General features: G+C 31.0%; 2 protein-coding genes across 4 annotated transcripts; both read right to left on the minus strand.

Annotated features, from left to right (window-relative positions):
- Positions 1,147-9,171, minus strand: LOC109345915 (kinesin-like protein KIN-14I). Of its 3 annotated transcripts, XM_019585193.1 has the most exons (20): positions 8,684-9,170; positions 8,212-8,378; positions 7,996-8,139; positions 7,575-7,811; positions 7,358-7,426; positions 6,936-7,004; positions 6,698-6,772; positions 6,476-6,607; positions 6,303-6,384; positions 6,087-6,182; positions 5,813-5,986; positions 5,619-5,725; positions 5,359-5,537; positions 4,961-5,122; positions 4,444-4,697; positions 4,167-4,330; positions 3,883-4,068; positions 2,081-2,257; positions 1,770-2,041; positions 1,147-1,507 (listed from the first exon to the last, which is right to left on the minus strand). In XM_019585193.1, exons 1-20 carry the CDS (start codon positions 8,805-8,807, stop codon positions 1,381-1,383), a joined length of 2,997 nt encoding a protein of 998 aa, XP_019440738.1. In that variant the 5' UTR covers positions 8,808-9,170; the 3' UTR covers positions 1,147-1,380. The 3 variants fall into 3 exon arrangements, with proteins under 3 accessions (XP_019440738.1, XP_019440737.1, XP_019440739.1); XM_019585192.1 differs by having other exon boundaries at positions 1,770-2,257; positions 8,684-9,171; XM_019585194.1 differs by lacking the exon at positions 6,698-6,772 and having other exon boundaries at positions 1,770-2,257.
- On the minus strand, positions 21,713-25,391 carry LOC109345916 (protein DEHYDRATION-INDUCED 19 homolog 5-like). The gene is made up of 5 exons (XM_019585195.1): positions 25,169-25,391; positions 24,888-25,036; positions 23,011-23,088; positions 22,585-22,847; positions 21,713-22,033 (listed from the first exon to the last, which is right to left on the minus strand). Exons 1-5 carry the CDS (start codon positions 25,242-25,244, stop codon positions 21,928-21,930), a joined length of 672 nt encoding a protein of 223 aa, XP_019440740.1. The 5' UTR covers positions 25,245-25,391; the 3' UTR covers positions 21,713-21,927.

Raw genomic sequence — 25,626 nt, forward strand, 5'->3', positions numbered from 1 at the left:
TTCTGAGTTTTAGTGAAATTATACAAACCATCCTTTATTTTTTCTACATTTACACAAACATCTCATAGTTTATGCGGTTATGGATTGAAATTTAAAACATATTTATCGATTTGATATACACATTGAGGAATTGGCCTTGTGAATAATCTCTAGCGCCGCAACATCCTAAGTTTACTGTTTTAAAGTAATTTTGACAAGTCTCATTATTTGTTTAGACTTTGCTTTTTATTTTAAAAGTAATGAATTTATAATACCTCCCTTTGGTTGTAGTGGTGTTTTACTGTTTTTGGTATGAAGTTGAACATTGTTGCATAAATCCTATGTTATCATTTTAAGTTATGTCAATACTGGTGTCAATTTTTGTTACCCCAATGGAGCTAATTAACTTACTGGAAAAAATAATTGAAGCATAAAATAAATATTATTTGGCACTTATAGTATAGACATGATAGGTATGCTATATTTCTAGGCTAAGTTGATGTATTGTGTTTGTGTTTGATGGTAAAGGTGTGAAGTCAAATGTTGTAGGTAGGTGTTAGATGCAGTTACATTAAATTTCCACTCTTTAATTTCTGTTTAGAGACTGAATCAGAGTGGAATCAGAGTAAATCAAAGATGGATAAATCTATTAACAGTGTATTTAGCTAGTTCCTTTGTTTACTCATTTGAAATTTCGTTTCAAATTCAGTCCTTGTGTAGGTTAACATTGTTGGTTTTATTGTGGTAAGACCCTAACCTTGTTGAATTGTTAAAATCACTTCCACATGTGAACAAGGATTTCTGGTTTGAGGAGTTTAGGACACTCCCAAACTAAATTTCCATCCTTAAACCCCAATTGAAGTAACCATGTAGTATGGTTTTTCACAAAATCCATGTGGGCAACATAGAATTTTGTTTTATAGATCATTCACTTGGTTTCATTTGTGTTTGAGTCATGAAAAGTTATCTTGTTTGTCTCTTTTTGGAGAATGGATCAATTAGACTTCACCTATCACAATAAGTTAATAACAAAAAAAATCTAAAGTGATCTTGTACTAAGAGGTAAATTAACTAAAGAGATGGAGTCATAATAATTATGGAGAAGTTGCATGACAGAAACATCTTTTATATATTGTTCTAGTAGTCATTCCAAGTATTATTGATTTAATCTTGCAAACCATTAAACATTTACACTAACTTTGGTGTTTGAAATGATTACATCCCCTGAAATCTAAAGTGTAAATAAAATAATGTCATGATATACAAGCAGCAACACGCATTATTGCTCCATTATCCATGTTATACAAATTACAAATAATAAAAAATGAAAATGAAAATTACATCACAGGCTGAAGAAATCAAAGAAAAAAATAATTTCACTCTTTATATTTTTAATAATGTTTACTTTCTAATCCCAGTTTTACGTTTCACCTCGAGTGAACATGAATTCTTTCCTGTTCGATGTGAGACACTATTTGATCGCTTGAATGAAGGAGAAGAACCAAGAGAAGGTTGTACAGTGTTCTTGCTGCAAATTTTGCCAAAAGATTATTAATATCAAGTTGATCAAAAGAAAAAAATATTATGATGTATACTTCCTTTTCGGATTCATAATACTTTCTCCACATGCATGAATCTAGAACCAACCACATTATCTCAATATGAAACAATAAACCTTAAGGGAGATCAGTATAATTTCTTAAACAAAATGCGTATCGTAGTAAGTGTATTCACATCAATGGAAATAAGTATAATTTTCCAAAATTAATAGAATGGTTTATTTGCATTACCTCATTTCTGGGCTCTTTACTATCTTTGATGCATATTTTCTAGTCTTTGATCCAATTCCATTAGTCATGGTGGTAAGTTTGGAATGATTAAATTGCCAAAGTAAGTCAGGTTCTGAGGAATCACTAATTGCAGCATCAATCTCATCCATATCATCTGAACCTGAAATGTTATACTTGTTGCCTCCAATGAACATATTATAGGATTGTTCTGAGTACATTTTGGAAGAATCTTGGAGATATTTCTGATAAAAGGCCTCAGGCAAGTTTCCATTGTCTGCTTCCCAACACCCCGAAAGGTGCTCGGTTTTGTTTCCATCTTGTTTGTTTACCATGACTTTATCAACCCATTCACCGGAACTAGTTTCTTTATCATCTTCCCTATAGTTTTGTCTACGAATTGTCACCGGAGGCCAGGGTTGTGAATTTGTTGATATCTCATCGAAATCAAAGCCCTGAGTTTTGCGCCGAAATGGGGTATTACTTTGAAGCTGCAAAAGGAATGGTTCAAATTCTATCTGAGATCAATAAGGAATAGTAATAACCAAAGATTTGTATTATGGTCTGCAACTATATTTCCAGCTGCAGATCACAATTGTGATAAACGTAACATAATCGCAGCCATGATCACAAGTTCAAAACAATGGTCATATAACCAAGCAAAATTTGCATGATTTAAATTTCTTGAAAGGTCAATCTTTGAGTTAATTATCTTAACAGTGAATGCTTATTAAGTCATATTCTCTCCAAACCAATATCTAAGAAAAACAGCTTCAATAACTTGCTTCTGTTCAAACCAATAAATGGTGTCTCAGAACAAGTCATGTATGCCTTGGTCCACAAGTTTTAATAGTAAACATGAATTTGTTCCTAAACACTGAAAGGGGTTGCATAAAAGTTAAAATGTGCTTATGCCAAAGTCATATCATCCCTTTTTATCTAATTTTCTGATTATAAATTCTATCTAGTGAAGTTAAGAATACCATTAGGATATGAAATATGTATACCTCTATGTTGCCAACTTCAACCATGGGTAGTCGGCATCCAAGGTGATCCCCGGTATCTGCATCCTGCTGGGTTGTTCGGTAAGGTGATAGTTCCCTAGCCGTTGTCCTGTATTTTTCAGAGCTGCGGGAAAAAGAATGTTCTGATTCCCCTTCCTTTCTTGCCAGTGCTGCCGTAAGGCTGGTGATCTGAAACAATAATCAAGACCTAAACTTCATAGAATTGAAGAGGACAAACAATTTCTAAGAATGCTATGAAAATACGAGACGTAAATTTGACTATCAACCTGTTCCTTGAGCTCTTTAACATCTGCACCATCTTTGTTTACTCGAGCAGCACCAAGTTCAACAGTAGCAACTCTTTCTGCAAATTTTAAGGTACTAATTGTTTCTCCAATGGAATCACTCTCTGGACTTATGTGAACAAACATTAGTGTCTTGGCTTGTCCTCCTGAAATAAACCCAGCCAACATTATTAGAGTTAAAAAGAATTGTAAAACTCGGGAACAATGAAGAATATGGTTACTACTAGGCCATTACCGAACAGGCTGTTTAAAACCTTACCAAGTGAATCTTGTAGTAATTGTGTGAGTTTACTATTTCTGTAAGGAACATGTGACTATCTGAGATCAATAAGGAATAGTAATAACCAAAGATTTGTATTATGGTCTGCAACTATATTTCCAGCTGCAGATCACAATTGTGATAAACGTAACATAATCGCAGCCATGATCACAAGTTCAAAACAATGGTCATATAACCAAGCAAAATTTGCATGATTTAAATTTCTTGAAAGGTCAATCTTTGAGTTAATTATCTTAACAGTGAATGCTTATTAAGTCATATTCTCTCCAAACCAATATCTAAGAAAAACAGCTTCAATAACTTGCTTCTGTTCAAACCAATAAATGGTGTCTCAGAACAAGTCATGTATGCCTTGGTCCACAAGTTTTAATAGTAAACATGAATTTGTTCCTAAACACTGAAAGGGGTTGCATAAAAGTTAAAATGTGCTTATGCCAAAGTCATATCATCCCTTTTTATCTAATTTTCTGATTATAAATTCTATCTAGTGAAGTTAAGAATACCATTAGGATATGAAATATGTATACCTCTATGTTGCCAACTTCAACCATGGGTAGTCGGCATCCAAGGTGATCCCCGGTATCTGCATCCTGCTGGGTTGTTCGGTAAGGTGATAGTTCCCTAGCCGTTGTCCTGTATTTTTCAGAGCTGCGGGAAAAAGAATGTTCTGATTCCCCTTCCTTTCTTGCCAGTGCTGCCGTAAGGCTGGTGATCTGAAACAATAATCAAGACCTAAACTTCATAGAATTGAAGAGGACAAACAATTTCTAAGAATGCTATGAAAATACGAGACGTAAATTTGACTATCAACCTGTTCCTTGAGCTCTTTAACATCTGCACCATCTTTGTTTACTCGAGCAGCACCAAGTTCAACAGTAGCAACTCTTTCTGCAAATTTTAAGGTACTAATTGTTTCTCCAATGGAATCACTCTCTGGACTTATGTGAACAAACATTAGTGTCTTGGCTTGTCCTCCTGAAATAAACCCAGCCAACATTATTAGAGTTAAAAAGAATTGTAAAACTCGGGAACAATGAAGAATATGGTTACTACTAGGCCATTACCGAACAGGCTGTTTAAAACCTTACCAAGTGAATCTTGTAGTAATTGTGTGAGTTTACTATTTCTGTAAGGAACATGTGAGTTTTTCTGAGCAAGGGAAGCAATGACATCACCCAAAGCTGAAAGAGATTTGTTAATATGTTGTGCCTCTTTTAGTCTATCTCCGGTGGCCTCGGATTTGTCTACCCTTTCACTTCCTGCCAAGTCAACCAAATGCATGCATCCACGAAGGATAGCTCCGGATGTCAAATCTTTTCCTTGAACATGAACTGTTAAGCAACTGCAAAATTGAAATTTTTAAGAAGACAATGGTTAACTCTTTCCAACAAATCGCGAAAGTAAGTTTGGATACAATAGCGAGAACAAAACTTAGGACTGGTCCCTAGGTACTTGTTTTATTTTCCAATAAGAACATAAATCGTGCAACAATATAACGTCCGTAACAACTGTACACATGTTCTTTTCTTATGGAAAAAAAGAGCAAAAGCACTCAGATAGCACTTAAATTTTGTCCTAATTTAAAAAATGAATAAGAGGATATACCTATGAGATCGGCTACTACGGTCATTAAGTGCGGTTGCTCCAACTGCACGGTTCCTTTGCCCACGGTTCATTAGTTCAATAACATCAATTGTTGATGATACAGGAACAAGGCTAGCATCTGGCACACTGAGCCCTTTGTGAGAACTACTACGAATTTCTAATGTATCACAACGGTTAAGGGCAAACATCACGATTGAAGGGTACTTTCATCTTGAAACCTTAACCAATATTTATTTAAAAGATTCAAACAAGCATTGTATGCTATGCATATCCTACAATTTTTCAGGTTCAACTCTTATATATCCAGCCAAATCAGATAGGAGGGTTATACAAGACCTAAAGGTATATAATAAATAACCTTTTTCCGAAAGAGAATCAAATAACCGGTAAAAGGATATCTTCTGTTTGCTCGATCAGTAACCAGTAGATCCCTGACTTGCTCGTTATAGATTTCAATCATTTGAACGGAAACTTCATAGAGGAAATTGTCTTTTCTTTGATCAGCTATAAGAAACAAATCGCTTAGAGCCCTATAATTTACACCTCGGCTTTTCTCTATGATATCTTTCGGTCCAGTCTACATGTAAAAGATACAAATCAACAACATTTCATTAACATTTTCCAAGTATTTTTGGAGAAAACTTCAAGGGGATCCTACCATAGTGTAAGTTTTTCCTGATCCTGTTTGGCCATATGCAAATATGCAAACATTATAACCATCGAGAACAGACCTAATAAGTGGCTGCATATCACAGAAGACCTCGGCTGCAAAAAACGAGAGAATTAGAGAAAATTTCAATCACAGTAAAATATATAAATCCGTAGAAAAGTGATACTTGAAACTGAATCAACCTTGTGTTGCAGATGGTCCAAAGACTTTGTTGAAGTTGAAGGATTTGCGTCCCTTCCCGTTCTTCGAAGGAATGCCAACTGTGATAGTTCCACCTTCTATATTTTCTACCGTGCTCGAAGGGCTTTGCTGTCCAGGAAAGAAGGGTCTTACTCTACAGTACACCCTAATACTACCTGATCAAACAAAGTTACCCACCTTAATTATATTTTCGGACGAAAAACCTTATAAAGGCATGAATTGGAGTTGGGCCTAAAACTACCAGCATCTTATTACCCTTAAGATCCTGAACTTGATTGTATAGTATGCGGTTTTCTTCAAGAACTCTATGATATCCAGAAGCGGCATGAGCTAAGTCATGAATTTGTATGCCTACAAAGAAAAATATGAAGTTAAATAAAATGCAATTTCTCACTCCCCCATCACAAGGCAATGATGAAAAGAGGGGAACAATAGAGTGAAGAACTTGATGAATTAGTCCCAAATCCTTACCAAGATTGGAGAATTCCTCATGAAACTTCATTTGCATGAACTTCATACCAGCTTTTGCGGTGTGAAGAGTGTGCTTTAGTTCCTACAAAAAACATAACAAACGGAAATATTTAACTAACATAGTAAAATATTTGCAAAGGATAAAATGATTAATATAATCTCAAGTTCTCTACTTGAATGTCTCTTTGCTGTTGATCAAAAAACATTTGCTTCTTCAGAATTTGGTTGCGCGATTCCTCAGCAGCAATGTGGTTTTCATGAATGAAATCCTCTTCCTTTGTTACCATATGAATCTTGTTCTCAACCTATCAATCGCAAATACATGAGTATAAGAATTAAATCAATTTTAATTTTCATAAAGGGTCCTGGAATTTGTTAAGACATATTAGTATTACCTTTTTATCTGCCATAAGAACATTTGATACAGACCCTTTGCTTTGAGAAACAGGACCTCTTGAAGTTATTTTTGTCTGTAAGTTACATGATAAAAAATAAACAAGAACAGATTGCAATAAAAAATCAACTTGAGAAAAAAAAGTACTTGTAAGGAATGTGGTAAAAATCACATATATAACATGACTGACCGATTATATAAAAACTAGTAACATTACTAGAAGCTCAACAGTTTCATACCTGTTCACCTTGGCTTTCTATTCGATGCTCAAACTCCTCTACAACCTTATTCAAAACAGATTCAACAAACTGTTCCATGCAGAGGAAGAAAATCATTACTTAAGTCACTCATAGTCCATATGAAAAATGAACGACAAGATAAAACGGAAGCAACAGGAGACTAGAGATTCGACAATGAACTCTGCAGTTGGGATGCATATATGGCATAGTTTCAAGTAACAGAAACAGCCAGACAAACCAAGGGTATCCCTTCATGCTGATCTGGGTCACTCGTACAATTTTCGAATGCAGTTTTATTTTTAACATAGTAGAGGTTGAGTCTCAAGTAACTTAACAGACTTATACTCCATAAGGTTTAACTTGATAAGTAAATTTGTAATGAAATTCAGTTGTGAAACACATAGAACTACACATTCCGTTACCATTGGAACTTCTTCAGGCTTCTTATTAGATAGAATGGAACGAACAAGCATACTCAAATGGGAACCAGACTGCAAGTATAGAAATGTAAAAATTCCATTAGTTTTCCTTTCTGTTCAACTAGACAAATCCGAAGCAAGTATAAAGGTTAAAAAGGCGGCTCGCTGCACGAGGTTCCCGCATCCGGTATAAAGTTATAAAAAATAAAAGGTTACCTACCATTTTATTAGACTCAATGTCAGAATTAAGAGCAGACAGAGATTTTTCATTGATTGAAGTGGTTCTTGATAAGGAATTAGTAAACGGCTCCGAGTTTTTTCTCACAAAAGATTTTGTAGAGATAGTCGGTTTGAGAGTTCCACCAAATTTCCACACACCATCTCCCCCAGTTTGTTTCCATTCACTATAAGATTTAAGGGCCAAGACACAATTCACAATCCTGGATGATTTTCCTCCCTAAAGTTAACAAAATAAGCAATGATTCAATAGAAAACATTACATTGCTAAACTTCCATAATATGCAAATTTGCTAAGTGCTGCGAATAATCTGGTGTTATACACAATCAAATTCACCATGATACAAAATCAATACAGAAAAGTGAAAAGTAAACCGTTAATTAGTTTCCGATGATTTACATACTTGTTCCAGATCAGAAGCCTCAAAGGTAGGAATTCCAATTTCCTGAACAGCCACCAAAAAATTCCTCACATTTTCAAAATACTGATATGCTGATAGTGGTGCCCCATCAGGGATCAATGCAGAATCAATTGGACTCTCCACAACCTTAACAAAGAATTCGCAATGTCAACAAACAATTACCGAAACTTGAGTAAATTAAACTAGGATCACACTAACCTTGGGCACAGATCCAGATTGAACCTTATTAATAACATTACAAAGGATTATCCCACTTCTTAAACCAAACCTAAACTCTTCCTCAGAGGGCTCGGCCGGTAAATCTTTAGCTGCAACAACTCCAACCATTTTTCTCAGCCACACTGCTGCTTCATATCTTCTAGATGCTGCATATTAAAGATTTTCAATTTCAGGATAACAGATACAAAATCCAGAAAAGTGTGAAGCTTCAAATATAGCAACAATCACATAGATAAAGATGATAATTGATAAACATATCATATTGCCATTAACATTAAAAATATTAAATTTTGGATCAAAGGAGTGACTATGTTTATATAATATTGCAGAAGTTACACATACCCAGATATGATTATGATGATGAAATTCAAATTGCATATAATCAACAATTCCAAAATTGAATTTTGATAAGAACCCAGAAAAATTAAATAAAAATCAATGTGAAATATACCAGCTTCTTCTGTTTTTCTATATTCCAAATCAAGATCTTTGAGGCGTGTACCATGCTGTTGAAGCACATCCTCCACTACTGAAGCAACAGAAAAGGATAATGCTGATTCTGCAGCCATCATCATAACATGAACACCAGAAAGTGATTGAATTGAATCCTTCACAAGTCAGAGACTAAGTTAATCAACATTTCACAATAATCTCATCCACCATCAGCTGAAAGATTGAAGAAAAAAAAGGTGGGCACTTTCATTTCATGATGTTGAGATTGCTTTTCATGTTAGTTGTTACAGATTCTCATTTTCTTCATTACCTTTAACTTATTTTTCTCTTTCTCACTTGAAATACTAAATGGTAGTTGTAGAAAAACAGATACTGTAGTTCTGTTTGGATCAGTATCTAAATCTGCTTTAAACTCTCACTTTGTTGTGTTCGGTTTTCTCTTTTCCTAACTTAACTCCGAACCTAGTCCAATCCTCATTTGTTTTATGTTTCTAAGTCCATGTTTTGTTCTAATCAACAGAATAGAATATAAAAAATGTATGCACTCAAGTAATATATAAATAAAATGTGAATAAACTTTTATAATAATAATATATAGATATTACAGTAATATATTTATATCTTTTTTTAGATTTGATTCCATGAGGGAGGAGTTTTGAGATAGAAGAGAACAGAAAAATAATAGTATTCTAGTAAGTTAATTTTTGTTTTCATTTAATTATGTAATTTTTTTAATTTAATTCCACCAATATGTTTTGTAGACTCTTTTAATTCTCAACTAAAATTCATACTTTTATTATCATTCAGTATGGATGGCAAAAAATTCGGTGATAAAATCTCCACGGGTCACAAATAAATTTTAGAAACATAACGTTAAACTACATGCAATATATACGGATAAATATGAGTATATTGATACTTGTATATGTAAGTATTGGTAACATATGAAATTACATTAGAATTTTGTAGAATTTGAATTTTTAAACCTGTATGATTTAATTTGGTGATGCACATTGCACTTGTTGAAACAATGTTGTTTTTGTTGTTTTTTACTTGGCTAATACACATCTAACATACAAAATATCCAAAAAAAAATAACACTCCTAAAAAGCTTGTTAATTTTTAAAGCACATATAACATGTATATATGAGTACTCGTTGTATTTACGAGTACATATCAGGTATGGTCAACACATCTTCAATTATATTACTTTTATATGATTAACATATGAATATTGATAGTAATGTAATAACAATATAAAAAAATTCTTATTTTATAATGACAATATAAATTGTTTACTTATAATTGCCAATAATTGGAATTAAGATTGACAAAATATTTTGTATAAGAAAGACATATATGAACTAGTTATACCCACATTCCATACATTATCTTACAATGATATTGTCTATGTGGGGTATAGAACCATGATTTATATGATGCTTTAATTTTGATGATTATGAAGTGGCCTACTATGATCTAGTCATGAACCATGAATGACTTGCATTATCATTAATGTGTGCTCCGATTTTACTGTTTCCATCAAAACTCATCATCATGAACCTGTCCTCATTCATCCACCAACTTTAGTATGAAATTCTTGGCTGTGCACATGAAAGTTCACCATCGTTTCCACCACTTAATTTCTTTTCTTTTATTCCAAGTTTTCATCTTAAGGATTTAAAATAATATATGAATGCCACACTTATAAACAATGTATTTATTTCGGGTATGATGTCTTTTGATGTTTTAAATTACACTCATGGTTATTGTTACATTTCTTTTATCACTATTGCAGAATATAATTGATGTGATTGTGATATTGTTATAGAAATACTTGAAATCTCAATATTGCGACCACATAATTGGAGAGTAAAATTTAAAGCATTATTTAAATTAATTTTATTGGTTTAGACTAGCTTTTTATTGTTACACTAAATTAAGTGTAAAATTTAAGAGTTATGACATGATGACAATCACAAATCACTTAATATCACAATGACTTAGATGATGCCCTCCTTTTTCTATATAATATGTTACCTTCTTTGAATAGAAGTGAGAAAATAAAAAATAAGAATAATAAAGAAAAAGAAAAGGTGAAGTGCAATCTCTTTCATAACTTAACGAAATAAAACCCCTCCTTGGTGGTTCAAAACACCAAAAAGAAATTCTGTGAGAGAAGTTTGGGGGTTGTTGAGTTTGTCTGCTTAGTTAATGCTGTTCCACAACACACCAAGTCTTGTGTCAAATCCAATTTTGATATGTCCCCTAAGTTGGAATTTCAAATTAAGCATGGTTTGGTGTGGCTTTTCTAATGATAATATGTGGTCACTAGGATAATCTAGAAATTAATATGGGTGAAATATAAATATGTTGTCAGAAGGTTTTCTAATCTTAATATATTAGTATTTATTATAAATGAAATTCGAACTCTCAATTTCATTTATTTTAATCATCAAATTATTTTATGACTTTTTTTTAATTATTATAACTGAGACTCGAACCATTAACATCATTCATGTCATTCTTTAAACTTTTATCACTCCTACACTTCCTCAAATCATCTCAATCATATATTTGTATTATTCATTTGATAAACTCATTTAATTTTTAATTAATCAATTCATTTTCAATGCTGAAGTATTGATTAAAAGTTATTAATAATGAATCATGTAATAATTTTTTCCAGATATCCCACATGCATGTTTAGACATCTTTTTTAACCAATGCAAATTAAAGAACTATCTTATTAACTATACCTGTATGTTAACGAAATTAAATTAGTATCGCAAAGTGTGTTAAGTTCACAGAGTGGCAAATTATTTTCCATAACATGTAAAGAGTATGAGTTTTTTTATGTGCTATATAGAATAAAGGTTAATGTTAAAATACAGTAGTTGTAAAACTTTGTCCATAAAAAAATTTATTTTCCAAGCAGCTGTTTTATGATACATTGTATTATAATATGCATCAATACATAGTGAAATTATAACTTTGTACCAACAATGGTACACAATTAAGATTATTTTAAGTAAATAAAGTTAAGATTTTTTTATTTAAATATAAAGCACATAAGAATGCCTATAAATTTTGACCAGGTTGATCCAACCATGAATTAAATGTGGTTAACTTCAACGTGATGAAAGTAGGATTGTAGAGTCATGTTAATCAATGTACTTAAAAAACTCTCCTCAAAAAGCAAGTTTAATTGTTCTTCTATTTACTTAAAAAAACACCATTTTGAAACAATTTTTTTTACTTAGTAACGGTTAACATTTCTCAGTTTATAAATTATAAAAAGTAGGACAATATAGAATTTGCCACGTACTAACACTGCATGGAGCAAATTGAAAGCAGACATTCACAAATTTCGCATCACACACATACATATATATATATATATATACACACACATATATATATATATACACACATATATATATATACACACACATATGTATATACACATATATATATATATACATCTATATATATATATAGTTGTAACCTAACAATCAAACTAGTGGTAACTTAAAAATGAATGGGCCATGCAACAATACCATTTGGTAGATTTTCACTTTCGGTTAGTGAAATAATGGTGGTTGGACAATAGTTACTTCCGTAAGGTTCAAATTATAATGATGAAATACAATTAAAACAAACTTTGTGAAATGCAATGCAATAACTAGTCTTCAACTGTGGCATTTTCAAACAAGTCAATAAGTTTTTGATTAAAGTTGAAGACAAAAAAAAAGTTTATAGCATAAGCCAGCAGGTAATATGTCCATTACATATTCATTTATTATTCAATTTTAATTTTATTAAATACAAATCAAACTTGTTTTTTTGGTGGTATTATTAAGATTATCTTCACCTTATGAATAGAAAATTAATCTCTTTTGAGATCTAGTGAGCCATTTACCTTTTGATTTTTATAGGATGTAACGGAACCTTACACTTTTATATCAACGTTTTGTTGGTAAATTAATCTTGTTTGTATAGTTAAACTTAATTATTTAAACAAACTAAACTCAAACTTTCGAGATTTGATATTTATGTATGAGTGAGGATCTATTTACAGTAAGTTTTTTAAATTTAATTTTCATCATGATCATCAATTATTGGAGTAAGTGGATCCCTCCTCTTTATGTAATATGTAGTTTGAAATTGATTGAAGCTTACGTTTTATTTTAGACATATTTGCAACCAGACTTCACTAATTGAGTATGTTTAAATATAAAGAATAAAATATTTTTTGGTATAAAGAGATAATTTATCTCCTACCATCACTAAAATTATAGCGTGTGTCATATTTAATTATTTTCTATAAAAAATATTTTTTAAATTAAATAAAAACCGTACATGAGTCATATCTTTTACTGGATGGAGGAAATAAATTATATCCTAGTAAAAAGAGATATTTTATTCTCTTCAATATATTATTTTATCTTCTAGTTATTATTTAATTATATTGTATCATATTATTTTCAATATATTTTATTATAATATAATAATTCATGAAACTTTGTGTAATAATCATCTTAAAAAGAAAAGAGGAGGGCATTGTTGTCAATTGAGGAATGAATAGCATTTTCGTAACGTTCAAAAAATTCAAATAGGTTCGGAACCATAGCGAGGAGGTTCGGGAAGGCCCACGGGAGCGTCTTGAAAGGGACCCACATTACGGACAATCATAGGTCAACATTACAAATAAACAAAAAAGTATGACCGGCAACTGGCAACCTTTCACTGTGTCAAGTGGGGAAGAACATTTTCTATTTTCACAAAGTATACAACTACATTGTTATAATTGGTTGAAAAAATATAATAAAATTAAAAGTTTAAAAATCAAGTATTTTTTTAATCAATCACATTAAATGACATACTTTTGGATTGAGTAAAGTTCTTCTAAATTAATTGAGCAAATATTACAAAAAACAAATAAAATAAATAATATAGTAAGATGTTTGTATGTTTTTACATATAATAAAATTATAATTTTGACATAAAAAACGTATGAAAAATAAGTACATGGAAAAAATCTTTAGATTTACTCTTATCATAATCCTCATCCAAATTCTTTTTTAGGATATGTTTTCACCCTTGTTATTTGTAAGAGGAAAAAAAAAAGAGTAACAGATTAAAAAAAATTATATTATTATTGTACTATTATCATTTATATTTATGCATTGTTTACTTTTTCAAAGAAGTAATATAAAAAAATAATAAATATTTTAACTATATATAAATTGTGCTCAACAGAATGACTAGATAGAGTAATAATGTGTATGTCCAAGAGTGTATACGATTTAAGTTCAAACTATGAAAACGATGAAACACATTTTAACGTGGAGTTTGATTAGTTATAAGTGTCAAGCAAGTGACACTAAGTAAATCCGGGAAACTAACTGTATATTTGGTTTGATTCAGTTTAATTTTTATAGCACAAAGGAAGAGTCGGGCTAAACTAAATCATTTTATTTTATTCAGTTCCATTCCCAATCTATTTATTATATATAAGAAAAAAATGTTACCCGTGACACATGTTAGCTTTTTCCTCACTTTTACCCTCCCAAACAAGTTCATATTTTTACCCTAATCTCTTATATTATCTCATGTGACTCTTTGTTTAATTTATGTGACCATTTCTTTCCAATACACCTCACCATATTATAACATTTGTTAACTCAAAATTTTCTTTTTCATCAAAATCTATTTATTATTCATTATTACTATTTTTTATTCTATCTATTATTACCTACATATAAAAAATTAATGCAAGTTATTTGTAAAACATCTTTAACAGTAAAATTGTATTTATTACTTTATTCTTTCAATAGGTTTATTTATTTATTATTAGTATTTGTAATGAAATATTTATTTCTGAATGAAATCATTCATTAATTTATTAGTTTCTTTTTTCAACATTAAATATTTTTTTTTAATTTTTCATTGACTTTTTCTATTTTGTAGAACTTATTCCAATGATTTCATTATTTTATAGATCTATTTCAATTGATTTCATTATTTCATTGATGTTTGTTTTTTGCTTTTTGCTTTTTTGACCTAATGTTGATTATTATTGTGCAATTAGTTCATTTTATATTGACTATTTTCAAGAGTGAATAGATATGAGAAGATTTTGAGAGAATTGAAGCAACATAAATGTTACAAATCAATCATCTAGGTTACCCATATTATACTCAACAATATCTTAATTAATACTAATTTTTTTTATATTAATCATTAATTGGTTTTGTTTATTATTTTCTAGTTATTGTTGTGTAATAAGTTCATTTTTAACTGAAAAAAAGTTTGTCTTATACTTTTTTGCTACAAATCAAAATAGATACAAGAATGAAGAAGATAATAATCAGGGGCTTTTGAGTGTTCACGAAGATCAATAATCATTTTGTGTTTTAAACTTTTAACTTTCCAATTATTTTGTATCATCTACATTTGTTGTGTGACTATTACATGGATTTTGATTCATTAACAATTTTTACAATATCATTGTCATTTATTTTCCTCATTTCCTTTATGTATTTAAACAAGTTTGAATAACGAGAATGCACAACTAATATATAGGTTCTTACCCATGTGAGCACACATAGTAACATGTGTGTTTTTAATGATACTAATGCACAAGTAACATATGTATTCTTAACCATACGACAATAAATATTATCCTACCACAAGTAACTTAATAGTATTCTAAAAAATCAAACCAAATCAAATCTTTTTCAAATTATGCAGATGAATATTTTTGTGGATAAATGACTACTAGTGAGAAAATGTTTCACAGCTAGCCTCAATCTCATAGTCTTTGTGAGTTCCTATGATCTACATACTTGTGGTGGTTGCTTGATGTGAATGAAATAGAGGATTAGGGCAAATTTGTTTTCATTTTTCACTTCTAAAATCTCAATTATCACTTGTTGCTGCAAACCAACTTTCAAAGGAGTGAGGAATGACAATTATAAGTAGACATTGGCTTATATTATTAAGTGATTGGGGACTAGGAATGATAAAGGGTGGATCGAGTAATTCTTATCTTACCTATCGTCAGGAATATCTAATATGTTTTCCATTTTAATTATATTTGTATATATTTTTTAATAGTTAATATATATGATACATCACTTATACTTAAACATGTTTAATAATAGATAAATGATGAAAGATATACGTGAATGGTATATTAAGATTGAAAAACTTTTACACTATTAATGCATCAATATTAAACTCTTAGAGGAACCTATTTGTCATTATCATATAATTTGTTTTTGTAATAAAAAGTTAATTGACATAGTAAGTGACATAATTATGGGAAAGTAAATATTTCCCCATTTTTAATCTCCCTTATGTTTGGGCATTTAAAACATCATGATCCCATGATCCCTACAATGCATTGGAATTGCTTAAATGTGTCACATTCAATGTTATGGACCCCCTAAACCTGATAAGCAACCTCAAAAGATTGCTTAAATAAACAACAATTACTTAGTTAAGTGAGTATGAAGGGATGTAATCCAGGCATATATTATATTTTTGTTGGTTATTTTATGCAACTAAATTAGGTACTCTTTACCAACGGACGTTGGTTCAAGTGGTACATGTTTGATTCTCCTTAAGCAAGAACCTGAGTTTGAGTCTTGTGGATGGAAAAAATGTCTGTTGGGAGAGTTAGCCTCACATACCTATGGATGTCCCGGCTCGGACAGGATTGTCTCCAGTGCGAAGATACATGTGGGAAACAAAAAATAATTAGGTACTCTTTATGCACATGCCCTAAGTGAGTATGTAATAGTAATTTTTAGGTGAAGACTCATTTTGCTTTTTGGAAAATTCCTTATAAAAGTTGAAATGTGGAACAAAATAATCTATAATAAAGACTAAAGTATCTCAACATCTTAAGATTTTGAAGGAATTTATAATAAAAAGTTAAGACAATAGGTGGTTGTTCTCCTAAGATTTTGAAGGAATTTTTTCAGTTTAGTCACTTGTAAGTAGCCTTATTAGTTGCAATTATTGAAAGATTGAAGTTACATGCTATTGCCTTTTATTTATGACTTTCACATGTAAGTAACTGCTAAGAACAATGATTGTATTCAAATGAATTCACTGAAATGTTCACATCACCTTCACTGCATAGATTCATGTTGTCACCTTTGAAGATGGCCAATTACATCAAATTTGAATAAAAAATTAAAATAAAGAAAAGAATCTTGTACTAGAATATAAAAGGTAGATTCTTTTCTTTATTTTAATTTTTTATTGAAAAATAAATCAAAATCATATCCATTAAAATTTGATCAGTAACATGTGTCGTAATTCTCATTTATTATTGAACTCTCAAATACATGTGAATTCAATCCCATCATACAATAGTATCACTGAATCTTTGCTCAGTAAAGTTCTCTCAATTATAAAATTACAGAAGTAAATTATACATACGTTTGAGTTTTAGGAAAATTATACAAATTATTCCATCATTTTTTATACATATATAAACTTCATATATTATATATATATATATATATATATATATATATATATATTTCACTAACTAGTCTTATAGAAGAGATAATTTTAATATTTTAAATAAAAAAATGTGTTAAGTGTAATCGAGTTAAACAAAATATGATATATTGTGAAGACAATTCCAAATACTAAAAGAGACATAACTTTTCATTATTTTTAGTTCGTTACAATATAATATAAGAGTGATTTAAACAATATCTCTTTAAAATTATTGATGCATTTTGTAATGACAACATACCATATTTTATTTAAAGGATATAAGTTTGTTTAGGTATAAAAAAGGATGATTAATTTATATAATTCCCCTAAAATTTATGGACTGTCCTATAATCTACTCTAAAATTATATAATCACAAAACATTCAAAATGACATTATTAATGACACCTAGAATTCTGATATTTCATGATGGCTAAAAAGTAACCTCTGATAATAATATGATTCGATAAGAAAGTAACGGGGAATAAACTAAGGGATGGAGATCATTTGTCTTAAATAATGTCTTCTTTTATGTTCTAAGCCAATCAAAATGCTTTATTTTATCATTTTTTTAATTTTTTATTTTATTTACGTGTTAATATATGAATGGCTTTGGAACAAGGAATGAAACACCATTACATACGGGTGATCTTCATCCATAACCTAACCATTAGAACGAAGGTGGCTTTTGAGATGCTCATACATATTAAAATGAACCTGCAGGTTTACAAAATTGATGCAATTAGACTACTTACTAACATGATAGAGCAGAACAGAATAGTAATCTGCTTTAAAAAGAATGAAGACAAGCTAAATATAGAGATTTCTACCTATAAGGTGTAGGTTTTACACTTATACTTTAGTTTATAGTGTATTGTGTAAGTCTAAAGCTATTTTATTTTTATTAATTTCAGTTGGTCTTAAGCACAGTATTTTGCCTTTGCATATATGTGCTACATCTGTGGTCACTCCTTAATTTATTCAGCTTAATGGGCTTGCCCAATTTGTTTATTAGTGGCAGAAAGTATATGCTGAGCTTTCATTATTCTAAGATTTGAAACATTTAGTCCCTAACTTCTGACTGTTATATAAGTTTGAGTGAATTAATTAAAAAACGTTTTTGTTAGGTTAGTGTAAAAATTTATACATAATCAATATATCATCGACAATTTATTTGTATTATATTGTTTGAAGAAATAATGATAATAAAAATAAATTGTGAATGATAGACTGATTGTGTATAAAACTTTTACACTATCCGTATATACATTATGTGAAGTTTATGTCCACAATTATCAAAGGTCAGGTTATTCTAAGCCAAGATATAGCTCCCTTACTTATGATTCATTTATTCAATAACCAAAAGGATAAAAGTTCGATTCCTGAAAGCACCACTTGTTGGGAGGGACAATTATCCACCTCGGAAATGATTAATTCCTTACACAAAAGGACGAGGGAGTAACTTGGTAGTACAAAAAAAAATCCTACTAAATCTAAATCCTAAAGAACCTAAAGCATATCTCCATTATGAAATAATGAGTTATGAAAATTGCAACCAAAAGTAACCCCCCTTGATTATACTTCGTGGAAGTCAAAAGTTATGGAGGGTGCAGTATTCTACACTGAACTACACAAGCAATTTACAATGATACATGTCTTTGGTTGGAGGAATAAGCAATAAATTTTGAGTGAAGTTTTATTCCATTTAACATCTCTGTTGAATGAATAAGGGAGGTTGTTTGATCTATGTAGCAAAACAATTTGTTATTGTTGTTGAACACCTTTGTAGAATGACTATTGGTACCAATACAATTCACATATAATAAATTGAAAGCAAATTCAGTAAGACATTATTAAAGTATGTACCTACATAAGAAATCAGCTAGAAATTGAACCTCTTTATCACCTATAGAAGTAAAATAGTTGATTATATTGCCAATGAGAATTATCTGTATGTTTTGTTATCCATGTCCCTTTTATGATGATGTATGGAGTTTGTACTTTGGAGTGAATGCTTATGGAAAATGTTTTGCCAAGAGAATATATAATTATTTATTTATTTTGGTTTAGTAGCCATTTATCTCTCATGAAATTAGTTGCATTTAATCATTCTTCAGTTTTCCATGCTTTTTTTTGTTATGAGTTTAGTAATGGGTTGCCAAGCCTTCCTTGGGTTAACTATTAGGCAATGATCAAACCACCCAAGGACAAGCCAAGTTGACCAGAGCAGAAAATGCATTAAGCCAGGACAAGAATACCAACACAAACTATGCAAATAAAATGGCTAAGGCAAACTATGCATCAACTACACCGAGTCAGGACAATATCATTAGGACATGCGCATATGCACCAAACCAACTCAGTCTGACCGAGGCATATGCATCAGGCAAACACAGCTAGGCCAGGGCACATGCATCAAGTCATGCATCAAATAAAACTAGTATGGCCAGGACATGCGCGTCAGATACAACTAGTCTGGCCAAGAAATATGCATCAGACAAAACCAGTCCAACCAAGGCAAAGGCAAGCCTAGTAGAAACCATGGTGATCAGTGAAGATCATGATCAGGGGACTGTTAAGACCAAGCCACATCAACCAAGGATCAAGTCACACCAATCAAAGGCCTCTTCTATTTGGATCAATCTAGTTCAAGCAATATGGGACAAGAAAACTTGGCTAACTTATTGACCAAGCAAGCTTTGTCTTTCTTTATTTAGCATGTGTTTTAAATGTATTTTTTGTTAGTTAGGTTTTAGGTAAATTAGTTAGTTGTAACTCACATCTTCTATTTTCTCTTCAAAGTTAATCAATAAAGTTCTGAGATCTCTTTGTGTTTAGAATTCTTTAACTTTCTTTCTAGAGTTCTTTAACTCCATAGTTCAAGGAGTCTTCAAATTCTCATATTAACAATGAAAAGTTCATAAATTCTTCAAAACTCAAGGATGTGTATGGTATTAAGGTGCAAAATGGAGAGGAATAGAAGGTTTTAATTTTCATTTACTATTCTTGACACAACAATAAGATTGTTGCTCCGAACTGCAGTTTCATTCCTGACTACAAAAAAGAATGATGATAACTGATATCGATAGAGAATGTCATTCAAGCAGTACATGCATTGGCTGATATGGATGAAGATCTGGTTTTGGATGCTTGACTTTCTGGTGTATGAAAGAAAAGCCAATATATTTCTAGCATTGGATGCTAAGTTAAGAAAGAAATGGTTGATTAGTAAACTTCACACATTGGTGTAGCCTTACCCTTTTCCTTTTCTATAATCTATATTTTCTTATTGATTAGTGGTTATCCATATTCTGATTAGATCCTCCTTTTTTGGGTATTCTAGGCTGATTAGTGCACCTCATATTCTAGGAATAAAACTAGTAACTTAGGAGTAAACATATTTTTATGATTTTTTGGCTAATAACTGCAGATGACGTGTTTATATATATATAGCAATGGAAGTGCTCAAGTTGTGTTAATGGAAAATGTTTTAAAATTTTGTGGCCTGCAATTGATTGATAATATATCCCCTATCATCATCATACACAAGGCTATAGGTATAATTTAGTGCACGAGACTCCTACTTAATGAGTTTTGAGTAATCTTATCTTCATAAGTGGGAGACTATTTTTAATAATTGAACTCGTGTCTTTCACTACTATGATAAACAACAAAATATTAAATATTATAATCTTTCACAACAATAATTGATACTGATTATTCATTATCTAGAAAACACTCTTAAGCTTGGGTGCAAAGTCATATACTTCTACATTCTCCTAGATGATATAATACCATAACTAAATTGAATAATTATATTGATGAACACATAAATCACACAGTATATAGCAATGAACTTGTCCTATAGAGAATGTCTTTGCCTAAAAACTATCATGTACACACCTAATAACTATCTAACATGCCACAATATATAAAAAAAATGAACATACATAATAACTTCTAAGTTAATGCTTCTGATGTATCTGTTCCTACATAAATATTCCTACAAATCTGCCATATGGAACATTTCTATGTCTCACCTATTTCTAGAATAAACCTTCTAGATAAGAAGTTCCTATCATTTACTTCCCTACAAAATCAGTCTTGTCCTCAATGTTGAATGTAGGAAAGTGACTCTCAAGGATATATGTTCCTATGAACCTATTCATAATTATATTCATTATTTTTTGTTACATATTCCAGTAACCATTGCTGCCAATGCCTTGTAAAAAATTACAAAACAAAATGTGTCAAATTAAAATCACAATAGTAAATAAAAATGCTTGACAATTGCATACTATGATTAGTAGATTGATGATTATTATAGGAAAGTTACAATTCTACATCTCAATTGTTTATCTAAAGCATATAATTTATATCCAACAATAGAATTGGACAGAATTGAAAGTAAAATTAATATTTTTCCAATTTAAACATCCAAATGAACCCTTAGATTTTCTTTTTACTCCATTCCAAAAAAGTTACACCAACTCATCTTCAATGAGGTGAAACAAGAGGAATATATGATATGAAATTGTTGTGAACTAATAAATTTACACTGCCTTGAAAATACAAGATAAATTATTAAAATTATTTCCTAGACCTTAGAGTTTTTTCTATACTAGATGTATCATATAGTTTTTGCATACAAAAGAAATATTGATCCTACTACCATGAATCATCAAATTGAAACTAACAATGAGTGTTCTTAATTGTATGAATCAGAAATCAGAATCAAGAATAGTAGACATCAAAAGTCCCTGTACAAATTCACTACGCCTTGCTTTCTCAATATGGTCTTTGTCAGATAAAGATGGTTGAACATCTCTGCAATAATAAATAAGTTCATATATCAAAAAATGAAGGTCATGTTAAAAGGCACAAATATAACATAAATAACCCTATTACCTACCCTTCTTTTCCCACATTTTCTTTCTATTTTTTATCAAAGAAAACAAGAAACAAAAATAACTAACGAACCCCAGTGCATTTTCTGGGACTTTTATCTACAGCCAAGATTCCTATGGTTCAAATAATCATTGCCTCGAGATTCAACAACAACCAAACATTTATCACATTAGGTCAGTCTGCAAATTGGTTTCCTTTGGTTCAAATAATCATTGCATATTTCCGGTACTAATAAATTACTGCTTCACAAAGTGATAGATGGTCTCAGAAAACCAAGTTTTCGGCATCATCAAAAATCTGATATTGGCTTAATGGTCTAAAAATTTACTTTTCTTTTCCACAAACGCAAAAATGATGGATCAAGCAACTTGCATGGACAACAAATACGATTTCTTAGTTGATGTTTGGTAATACGCGAAGAATGTGGTATGACATGCGGTAACAGTTGTCGGACTAATAAATCATAATACCTTTCCAAGGGTGATTCCTCTGAGTGTATCTCCTCAATGCTACTAACTTCGCTTGAAGTATCGGGACGTACATTTTCACATTCATCATCGGCAGCTCCACTATATAAAAACGACAGCAAAGGATCATGTGCTGACTTGGAGGTAGACATCGCAGGAGATAACCCAGCAGAAAAAGATTGCCAGGGTTCATCCTCTTGATCCTTTCTTGAAAAGGAATGAATTGGGTTGAATTCATGTTTGTAGCGTTTTGATTTCAGCAAACTGTAATCTTCAGTAAAGGAAGTAGCATAGTTGGTTGAATAAAGGACAAAGACGGCAAGAAATATAGTAAAAGACTTCGATAAAAAAAGACAGCAGAGCAACAAATCGAAAGTTTTTTTTATGAATAAATAAAAGCACTATTATCAGGCATATCAGAAAGGATATCTTAAATATGTCTCCATGTTGTGCTGTTATGTGATCAACCATATTCGTAACAACCCACGTAGCACATACTGGACAAATCTGCAAGAACAAATAAATATAGACATAGGTGAGTTTAATTCAACAAGTACAAATATGGATAATACTACAAATGATAAGTGAATAGTGTAATACATATGTTGTATGGGAAAAATTATAAACACCTCCAAAATTTGGTGTTACTGCAATTGTAAGATGTCATCGTGAACTTTTAAATTCGCCCATGGAACCCTCAAACTAGAAGAAATATTACAGTAGGTCATTCTATCTGCCTTTCTAGAAATTTTCATATTTTCAAGTAAGATATACTAAATAAAACTCTTATGCAAGACGACAAGTACACTAGTTATCACATGATTGACAGAAAATCGTTAGACAGATCTAGATTATACAACCCATTGGAACATTTCCCTTAATTGATGCATTGGAAATTCAGTGTGGCCGCTTGCAAATGCAATCACCCTAAAGTTCAACAGCAACACGTATATTTTTGCCTATGATATCAACTTTAACATGGAAGCTCATTCCTGAGGGTCCTATAATTTTTATATAATGTCCTCTTAAAGGATTTTGCATAGATGCAAGTACAACAACAACAACCAAACCTTAGTCCAACTAGGTAGGGTCGGCTACACAGATCAAACAATGTCATAATAATCTATCATAAATCATGTCCATACATGCAAGTAACATGTATAAAAGTATAATAAGAAAATTGGAGAAGGTTTCACTTTGCAAAACTAAATCAGTGGTAAACATCAAGCCGGGACAAACATGAAATCAATCAAGAAATATAATTATATAAACAACAATTAATATAGAAGATGTAGCTTGCATAATTGCACAGAAGACAATTTTTTTTAGAAGAGCAGAGGACAATTTCTAAAGCTGTCTCTCAATTAGTTTAACAGTGTTGAAGAAAAATTGATGTTTCGAGTCTCTACTGATATCCTCATATCCTAATGCATTCCCTTTGAAGAAATTTAAAGTTGATAGTCTATGAGATTATGAATGTTCGAAAGGTCGGTGTTGGATGCATTAAATCTCAAATGCAATTCTGCTCAAAGATAAACATATTTGGCCCTTCTGGCATCTTGCCTTAAGGAGGAAAAGAAAATATCTGTCTTTTCAGAGAAGAAAAAACAACCCTCCTATTTTATATAATACACATACTTCTAAAGCATACAATGATGGAATTGAGTTTCCAAGAGTTATTCAAATATCCCGGTTATTCCCTAAATGTTGCTTGCCTAGTAACCGGAAGGTAATTAGTTCAAATCCTGAAACAATCTCTTCATTTGCTAGGGTAAAGTTGTGTACACCACCCTCCTTATACCCTACTAGGTAGGAGCCTCGTAACTGGTTCGCCCTTTATATGACCGACTTCACACTAACACCCAAAAGAAGACAAACCTCATTTTAGTCCATAAGCATAATTAAGTCAAAATGAGGTTTCCTTCTCCATAGGATTAACCCAAATTTGATCACATTTATCTATTCACTCCATATGAAATACCTTAACACAAAATTAGCCCAAAAACACTATGTATACTTTTCTGAGAATCCAAGCATAAAACTAGTAAAGTCCTTGCTTTAAGTCTAAACAATACCCCTAATCGCTAATATTCGCCCTAATAAAGCACTATGGCATAGTTCGATTTATGTAGCCGACCATCACTTTTATAACTTTGCCCCCACCCCAAAAAACCTCATACCATTACCTTATGCCTAAAATATTAGGATAAATTGCTAACATCACTTATTACTTTAATTAAATTAAAAGGACATAACTCTATATCTATATATAGAGAGAGAGAGAGAAAGAAATAAAAATAAAATACCCCAGAGTTGGATTCTATTGGATGGTCCAGATCGATATGGCAACATAGTTCGAGAAGATCAAGATCCTCTGTGCAATATGGGCATGGATAAACTGTCATTAACTCATCTTCACCATTCCCTTCTTCAAAATCAATAAACACTTCTTCTTCTACATCAATACCCAAAAATAAAAATCAAATTTTTATTCATTTAGATAATACAAAAACACATAAATAACAATAATAATAATAATAATAATAATAATAATAATAATAAATAATAAAATAATAATGGGAATCACCAAAATGGGATTTTCGTGTTGATGGGTAGTTTGTTGAAGGAGTAGATAGAGCAAAGGTCAAAGAATCATCTTCCATTGAATCTTCTTTAGTGAGAGTAGTGATGAGTTGTTTTAAGAGTAGTAGGGGTAGAAAGAAGAAGGGTATTTTGGTCAAAAGGGAATTTTATGGTTGATATTGCAATGGTTCTGGTATATATCGCGTAAAAGGTGTGAGGAAGGAACGAAGGGTCTCGGAAATTTCGGGTTCGGATTGTTGACTTTATTTTTTAGATTTACTAAAACACCCTTTGTTGATTTGGGCATGGTTAAATGGGCCTAAAAGATTTTGTTGAAATACTTAGTTTCTTGTTATTGATACCCAAATCCAAACTAAAATAATATTTTTGAATTTGGTATTTTATTTTATTTTCAATAATACATAGAGAGTAATATTTATATACTAACAATATAAAGATTTA

Source organism: Lupinus angustifolius, chromosome LG04 (assembly GCF_001865875.1).
Source record: "Lupinus angustifolius cultivar Tanjil chromosome LG04, LupAngTanjil_v1.0, whole genome shotgun sequence".
NCBI lineage: Eukaryota > Viridiplantae > Streptophyta > Magnoliopsida > Fabales > Fabaceae > Lupinus > Lupinus angustifolius.

What these genes read in the sequence shown, in the direction of transcription:
- LOC109345916 (XM_019585195.1), bottom strand. Translation starts at nt 25,244, where the DNA reads ATGGAAGATGATTCTTTGACCTTTGCTCTATCTACTCCTTCAACAAAC. An exon ending in AACACGAAAATCCCATTTTG is followed by an intron (nt 25,037 to 25,168) that starts GTGATTCCCATT and finishes GTATTGATGTAG; the next exon opens with AAGAAGAAGTGTTTATTGAT. An exon ending in CAATAGAATCCAACTCTGGG is followed by an intron (nt 23,089 to 24,887) that starts GTATTTTATTTT and finishes TTGTTCTTGCAG; the next exon opens with ATTTGTCCAGTATGTGCTAC.
- LOC109345915 (XM_019585192.1), bottom strand. Translation starts at nt 8,807, where the DNA reads ATGATGATGGCTGCAGAATCAGCATTATCCTTTTCTGTTGCTTCAGTA. An exon ending in TGGACCATCTGCAACACAAG is followed by an intron (nt 5,726 to 5,812) that starts GTTGATTCAGTT and finishes CGTTTTTTGCAG; the next exon opens with CCGAGGTCTTCTGTGATATG. An exon ending in TTGAAGTTGGCAACATAGAG is followed by an intron (nt 2,258 to 3,882) that starts GTATACATATTT and finishes TTCCTTTTGCAG; the next exon opens with CTTCAAAGTAATACCCCATT.